At 63.7% G+C, this 7,901-nt stretch overlaps 1 protein-coding gene across 1 annotated transcript in view; it reads left to right on the forward strand.

Moving 5' to 3' along the window:
- Il21r (interleukin 21 receptor) overlaps positions 1-7,901 on the forward strand; it is a 33,895-nt gene that overhangs the window by 23,095 nt on the left and 2,899 nt on the right. The window contains exons 5-11 of the mRNA XM_048790076.1: positions 1,261-1,363; positions 2,042-2,241; positions 4,584-4,738; positions 5,305-5,482; positions 5,659-5,764; positions 6,638-6,722; positions 7,758-7,897. Of these exons, the coding sequence (XP_048646033.1) occupies positions 1,261-1,363; positions 2,042-2,241; positions 4,584-4,738; positions 5,305-5,482; positions 5,659-5,764; positions 6,638-6,722; positions 7,758-7,897 (967 nt within the window). The remainder of the gene's footprint in view (positions 1-1,260; positions 1,364-2,041; positions 2,242-4,583; positions 4,739-5,304; positions 5,483-5,658; positions 5,765-6,637; positions 6,723-7,757; positions 7,898-7,901) is intronic.

The following is a 7,901-nucleotide window of genomic DNA, read 5'->3' on the forward strand; positions in this document are numbered from 1 at the left end:
GACCCAGAGGTGCTGTCTAGCCTGGGACCCAGAGGTGCTGTGTCTAGCCTGGGACCCAGAAGTGGGGTCTAGCCTGAGACCCAGAAGTGCTGTATACCCTGAGACCCAGAAGTGACCCAGAGGTGCTGTCTAGCCTGGGACCCAGAGGTGAGGTCTAGTCTGGACCCAGAAGTGAGGTCTAGCCTGGGACCCAGAGGTGCTGTTTAGCCTGGGACCCAGAGGTGCTGTCTAGCCTGAGATTCAGAGGTGCTGTCTAGCCTGGGATCCAGAGGTGCTGTCTAGCCTGAGACCAAGAGGTGTTGTCTACCTGAGACCCAGAGGTGCTGTCTAGCCTGAGACCCAGAGGTGCTGTCTAGCCTGGGACCCAGAGGTGAGGTCTAGCCTGGGAGCCTGCGTCCTCAACTCCACAGTGGGAGTGGGTTTGTGAGGAAGGAAGGAAGGACCTTTCTCTGACCAGGAGGGGACGGCCTATGCCCCCACCTCCAGGGTCCTCATTAGTGGGCTGGGGAAGCAGCTTCAGCACTTGTGGGGAGGACGCGTTGGCAGTGACGTCCCATCATACAGACTAGAGACCATGGGGCTTCTCTGGTCAGACTCGTCAGCGTTTCCGCCCTGAGGGGCCTGGATGCGAGGGTGCGAGCGAGGGTGGGAGGGTCGTGACTTTGCTGGGCGGATGCTGAATCTCCAGGCAGATCTGCTGGGACCGCCTGGCCCTGCTGCCGTGTCCCCGGGCAGCGGGAGGACGCAGATCTCTGCGCCAAGGTCCAGGTGCTCTGGGTTTCCTCCCCCTGGGAGCAGGGCCACATCACCCAGGGGTCACGTCCTGCGGGCTCCGCGGCTGTAACTCTGAGGTCCCCTCCTGGCGGGGACTTTGAGGCTTCGTCTGCAAGGCTGTGGGTGACTTCATGAGGTCCTGACCCTCCTGCGGGATGACAGGGTCTGTGCTGGCTCAGCCCACCCTGCATCTGGGGCTCAGGACCTGAGTGGCATGTCCTAAAGGAGGGACAGTGACCAGGGGCCAGACACAGGTGCTAAGACAGGGACAGCTTAGTCTCAGATACTTCACATCAGGAGAGCCGAGTCACCACGCCAGCCTCAGGACGTCGGCACGAACCCAGGAATCCCCGGTGACACAGATCCCTGTGTCCTGGGCCTACTTCACCGGGTCCCTGGGTCCCCATGTTCGTCCCGGCCCTGGGGCTGCCTCACCTCATCCTCCAGCGGCCAGTCCCCCTACAGCCCGTGTCCCCGACCCTGCAGGCTGGGGCTGCCGGGATCTCGTGTGCTACACTGACTACCTCGAGACAGTCACCTGCGTCCTGGAGACGTGGAGTCTCCACCCTGGCACGCTCACTCTCACCTGGTAAGTGGCCCTGGGGACGCTGCTCAGGGCTCCTGCAGGGTTCAGGGGTCTGGACCAAGGAGACCACAGACCCAGCTCAGCAGGTAGGTCCGTGATGACCAGAGCAGTGGCCGTGTCCTGGGGGCCACTCAGCCATCTCACTCCAAGAAAGACCCCGCAAGCTGGGATTCCAGCGCCCACCTTGCAGATGGTCCTAGAGGACGGTCCTGTTCAGACACTGAGCACGTGGGTGGGGATGTAACTCTCTGGTGAACTCCTATGCATCCCTCAGAACCCATCGCTTCTGCCCAGTGGGAGTTAAAACACCAGATCCCTCCCAATCCCACCCGACCAGCTTCCCCAGAAGCCCACCCAGGACAGGGGATGAGGCTCAAAGATGCCCTTTGTCCTGGACACAGTCCTCCCTGGGTATTCGGTCCCCTCCCACGGGACTGCAACCCAGTGCTGGGACAGACAGGGACAGATTTAGATTGATCCAAATGAGAGTGGCCCAGATTTCTAAGATGGGCCCCGAATGGGGTGTGTGCTGCGGGTCCCCTGGGGGTGCCAAAGCCCAGCCTGGACACAGCCCCCCAGGGCTGCCGCAGGGGTGGGGAGCCTCCCCGGGAGCTCGGGGCACCTGGCCCTGAGCACTGGGCCCCAGGCCTCCAGCCATGACCGGCCTCTGTCTCCTCGAAGGCAAGACCAGTACGGAGAACTGGGGGACGAGGTCACCTCCTGCAGCCTCCACAGATCCGGCCACAATGCCACCCACGCGAAGTACACGTGCCACATGGACGTGTTCCACTTCATGCCCGATGACGTCTTCAGCGTCAACGTGACAGACCCGACCGGCAACTCCTCCTGGGAGTGCGGCACCTTCATCCTGGCTGAGCACAGTGAGTGCCCGGCCTGCTGGGGACCAGGTGACCGCAGTGAGCGCCCAGCCCTGGTGGGGACCAGGGGAGCTGGGCCCATGCTCCCGCCCGGAGCCGCTGTCCGCTCCATTGGAAAGGGCCTGTCCTGGGTCCCCACCCAAGGGTCCTGCCCTGTCACTAGGGGCTGATGGGCTGTGCGAGGCTTGGGCCTCGGCTGACCCTATGAGGAGCCCTGGAGGTTTGGGAAGAGCTGGGCCAGGACCCGGGACACCCGGGCTTTGGTCCTGGCTGGGCCCTGCCCATCGGTGTGACTCTGGACAAGGTGTGGGTCACCTGGGGCTGCTTCCCCCTGAGCAGAGAGAAGGCCCTTCCACCACCAGCCCGCGGGATGCTGTCCGCACAGAGCACAGAGGCCGGCGGAGGTCACGGTCCCACCTGGTTCCTCCCCTTCCTGGGGCTGGAGCAGGAGGGCTGTTGTGTCCTGTGTCCCCAAGCCCAGGGCCGGGCGGGGCCAGAGAAGGGTCTGGAAGGCAACCTTGGCTTGTGTGTGTGACCATGTCTGGGGTTCATGCTCCGGGTCAGGTTGCCCTGCGGGCGGTTCACCACAGAGGGCGGGAGCCAGGCTTTGCACACCCAGACACACCCACCACATCTCCCCAAGCCCCGGCCTAGGAGGCAGGGACACAGAAGCCTGAGCTGTCACACACGCACACGATCTCACACGCTCACACACCCACTTACACACCCGCACCAGCACACACATGCACACTCACAGTGAGAGGTGAGGTCCCGGCACACGCCTGGCTGGCCCATCCCCCGCAGCCCCAGGAGCAGAGGGGAGGTCAGGGGGCCGGGTGGCCGGGAGGTGGCCACTGCCCGTTGCTGGGTGGCTCCAGGTTTGCAGTTCTCTCAGGGTCTGAGGCCAGCGGGGCCCAGGGGCAGGAGGTGACTTCCTGCCTCCCCCTCCTGGCCTCCTCCCTCCTCCTGGGGCCCGGGCCCCCTGCGCTGAGCCCCCTGAGGACCCCAGACCCACAAGCATCCTGGGCACGCGCCGGGCAGTTCCAGTCACCTGCTGTCACCCTGGACTGAACCTCGGCATTCAGCGCAGGTCACTCGCCCAGGACCGGTCCCCAGCCACCCTGGGGAGGGGAAGAGTATGAGGACCTCTCTGTGCCCAACAAGGAAGCGCCCTGGGGGGGGGGTAAAGCTTGCTCTTCCCCCCCCCCCAGGTTGGCGCCCCCAGGGTGCTTCAGACCTGAGCAGGCTGGAGTCCCCTTTTGGAAGCCCTCAAAGGGCCGTTTGTTAACGTGACACGTATTCATGGAGGGTCGCCGTGCCCCAGGCTCTGTCCTAGGAGCTGGGGGCTCAGAAGGGGCCAGGAGGACAAGTGGCCTTTGGAGGTGCAGAGCTGGGGCAGAGGAGGGCTGCGGCTTCAGAGGCTGACAGTTGGTCTCCTGGTCCCCTGCAGTCACCACCTTCTGCTGTTCAGCATGGTCCCCAGGACAGTGAGGCCCCAGGGATGGAAACTGGTTCCCTTACACGGGGCAGGACTGTAAGGCCGGGTCCTGACCAAGTTCATCAGGCAAACTGGGATGGAGAACGGGAACAGCTCTGACCTTCACCCGGGGTGCGGAGGGCATTGAGCCAAGCTCACAGGGCCCCCGTGGGGTCAGCCTGCCCAGCACAGAGCAGCAGGGCAGCTCCAGGCTGAGGAGCCGTCATCATTGTCCTGTGGGCCGGGTGCACACCTGTGATCCCAGTGAGTCAGGAGGCTGAAGTAGGAGGATCGCAAATTGGAGGCTAGCCTCAGCCACTGAGTGAGCCCCTCAGCAATGTAGGGAGGCCCTGACTCAAAATAAAACATGGAAAGGGCTGGGGACGAGGTTCAGGGGTTGAGCGCCCCAGGTTCAGTCCCCGGTACCACAAAGTAAACAAAACCAAACAAAACTGGAGTGATTTCACAGGATCGTCTAGATTCCCAGGTTTTACAGCGTCTTGTTTTGTTTTTTTCCTGGAAATACTTAGACAATCCTGGTGTGGGTTCCTCCACTTGGCCAGCCTGGGCCCGGGTCCTGGCTATCCCTTTTAAGCCCAAGAACAGCCCTTTCTGTTCCATCACCTCACACCTGTGTCCCCAGTTCTGACTGACACCTGCCCGTGGCCGCCCAGGCTGTACCCCTCGCCTGGTCTGAGCAGCGGAGACCTAGAGGCGGGGAGGGCTGTGCCCAGAGTCACTGGGGTTGCTGACCCTGGCCTTGCGGGCGATGGCCAGGGAGAGGGAGGGGACTTCTGGAGGCCTCCAGATTTTTCCGGGCTGCAGCTAAGTCCCACCCTGCCTTATCTTTCTGGGCGTCTCCCCTCAGTCAAGCCGGCTCCTCCTTTCAACGTGACGGTCACCTTCTCGGGACACTACAACGTCTCCTGGTGCTCTGACTACGAAGAGCCTGACTTCTACGCGCTGAGGGGCAGGATGCAGTATGAGCTGCAGTACAGGAACCGCGGGGACCCCTGGGCTCGGGTGAGGACCCCGTGGGTGGCCTGGCTTGGGGAGGGAGCAGCCAGGTGTGAGACGGGGAGTGTGAGTGACAGGTGAGCTCTGCAGCCCCAGGCACCACTGAGTTCTCCCTGGTGGGGGGAGACCCCCTCCCCGTCTCCCTCCCTGACCCTGCTTCCTCCCCTCCTCCCCAGGTCCCACCCATGCAACCAGAATAGAGGAGGTTTCGGAAACTTCCTGAACCTTCTGGAACCTTCTGCAAGGTTCCCACTTTGCTGAGAAGAGCCATAGTTGGAGAGTCCCAGACATATCCGAGGGCAGGCCCAGGGTTAGAGAGCCAGCTGTTCCCAATGTGGAGGCTTCACAGGTGCCCTTTGCACCGGAGAGTTCCGGGGAAGAGCAGAGTTAGGGAGTCCACCAGCCAAGGCCCAGGCCCTGCTGAGAGTGGCCAGCTTGGCCCGGAGCCTGATGCCTGTTGCAGGAGAGGAGACCCCAGCCCCCTCCACGGGGGGCTGCCAAAAGGCGGTTCTGCGAGGGGCAGGGGCTGGCCCCCGGGGAACCCTGACCGGAGCGTCCTTTCTGCCCCGCAGAGCCCGGTGACAAAGCTGGTCTCAGTGGACTCAAGGAGCGTCTCCCTCCTGCCCTTGGAGTTCCGCCAGGGCTCCAGCTACGAGCTGCAGGTGCGGGCGGGGCCCCAGCCAGGCTCCTCCTTCCGGGGGACCTGGAGTGAGTGGAGCGACCCCGTCATCTTTCAGACCCCGCCGGAGGGTAGGTGTGACCCCGGAGTGGACGACCCCCTCCTGGTACCAGCTCAGGGCCTCACTCAGTTGCTGAGGGCCTCGCTCAGTTGCTGAGGCTGGCTTTGACCTTGCGATCCTCCTGTCTCAGCCTCCCGAGCCGCTGGGATGACAGGCGGAGATGAGGTCATTTGCCTTCCTTTGCAGAGTCCAGGGGAGGCTGGGGGCCCCCCCAGCTGCTGCTGCTGCTCCTGCTGGTCATCTTGGGCCCCGTCCTTGTCTTCCTGGGCCTGAAGGTCCACCTGCCTTGGAGGTGAGGCTGGGGTCCTCAGCAGGGAAGGGGGATGGGCCATGGCCCCTCTGAGCAAGACCCTCCCCGGGGCTGGGGGACGGGCCTGTCACCATGATGGAGATCCTAATGGCCAGCTCACATTCACCACGCGCCGGACGCCGTGCAGAGCACCCACGTCACCCACGGCAGCCCACGAGCCGATACACCGCAGTTACCCCTGTTTTACAAACAGAGAGGCCAAGGCACAGAGCTGTCAAGGAACTTGCCCAAAGCCACACAGCTGGAGCAGGGGCAGGACGGACCCTGTGCTCTTCACAGCTGTGACCTTGTCTGCTGGGTTCTAAGCTCTGAACCCTGAGCAGCACCCGGGGGCTGGCTGCCAGGTGGAGTGACATGAGCACCCCTCCCCCACCCCCTCTGCTTAACCAGAGGTTTGCTCTGTTTTTTGGTACCTGGTATTGAACTGGGGGCGCTCCACCACTGAGCCCCGTCCTCAGCCCTTTTATATTTTATCTAGACACAGGGTCTCACTGAGTTGCTCAGGGCCTCACTGAGGCTGGCTTTGAACTCGCGATCCTCCTGCCTCAGCCTCCCGAGCTGCTGGGATTACGGGCGGGGGGACCAGCACCCAGCACCTAGGTGGTCCCGCCCTGGCCCTGTGGAGCTGCCCCTCCCGTCCTCCCTGGAAGTGGAGGCTCAGAAGGGACAGCACACGAAAACCTCTTCATTCAGGAACCTGCCAGAGGCCGGAGACCCCCTGCTCCCGCTTCACGGAGGCGGAATCAGAGGCTGGGGGGGGGCAGGACTGTCCTGGAGGGGCTGCGTCTCCTGCAGGACAAGTCGGGGCCACCCTCTGGCTGCGGTCACAGCCTCTGGTGGTCTCTGTCCCCTTAGGCTGTGTAAGAAGGTGTGGGCGCCCGTGCCCAGCCCGAAGCGGTTCTTCCAGCCCCTGTACGAGGGCCACGGTGGGGACTTCAAGGTGAGCGAGCCCCTCCCAGATCCCCACCTCCGTCTGGACCCTGGCCGCCCTGTGGGCCCGGAGTGTCGTGGCCCCGTGGGACCTGGAGCCCGGCCTGGGCGTCCCAGTTCCCAGGGCAACAGCGTGTGTTGTCACCAGACCCGGACGGGCCCCCAGGCCTCCCAGCTCAGAGACAGACCCACGGGCTCCCGACAGGCACTGGCCTGAGCCTCCCCTCCCCGCCCCGACCTGGGTGGGCAGGGAGGGGATCCTGCTGTCACCCCTTCCTGCCCAGCACCCTCTGCCACCCTCCGCACCCCAGGAGGGGCCCAAAGACAGGATGTGGTGACGGGGGGAGGGGCAGCCTGCGGGCTCCAGCTGAGCCAGACGACCTAGAGCACTGATTGAGCTCCTGCTGTTTACCTGGTGCAGCTGTGGGGTCCCAGAGCGGGGAGGGAGGGACCTGGGACCTGCCTACTTCTCCCCTGAGGCCCAACTGTCCCATTGATTCTGTGTCCCTGTCACCTGCACTTCAAGGGCTTTGTCATTGATTCACTCAACTCATTAGTTCATAAACACTTATTGTGCACCTGCTGTGTGCATGAACACAGAAGGTGAGGCTTCTGCAGGGGCTGAGTGTCCCCTCTAATGGGGACACATAAACAGGAGAACGTGGAGCTTGTGGATGGTCAAGGAGGAAGTAGAACAGGGGACGGAGGGGGGGACAGAGAGGGGGGACAGAGAGGGGTCTGTCCAGGCCTCCGACCCCTGTCACAGGGACTTGGGAACTTTGTCCTTGCACCCAGCAGAGCCCAGGCCTCAGGGCCACCGTGACTGAGCAGGCTACTGAGGGCAGGAGCTGCCCACGATGGGTGGGGACACTGAGGCCCAGAGTGGGCAGGACAGAGGTGGGGACCTGATGGACGAGGGCCGTCGTGGTCCTGATCTGCTCTCTCCCCCCCTGCTGTCTTGTCCCTGCTGTCCTGTGTCCCCCCTGCTGTCCTGTGTCCCCCCTGCTGTCCTGTGTCCCCGCCTCACTCTGTGTCTCTTCCACAGAGATGGGTGGGCTCGCCCTTCTGCGCCTCCAGCCTGGACCCAGGGCCCTGGGGCACCGTGGTACTGTCCACCCTGGAGCTGCCCGCCTGCGTCCCCCCACGGAGTCCAGCCAAGGGACTGGAGTCCCCAGGGCTGGCGGGGCCC

The sequence above is a fragment of the Marmota marmota genome, unplaced genomic scaffold (genome assembly GCF_001458135.2).
Source record: "Marmota marmota marmota unplaced genomic scaffold, marMar, whole genome shotgun sequence".
In the NCBI taxonomy this organism is placed as follows: Eukaryota; Metazoa; Chordata; class Mammalia; order Rodentia; family Sciuridae; genus Marmota; species Marmota marmota.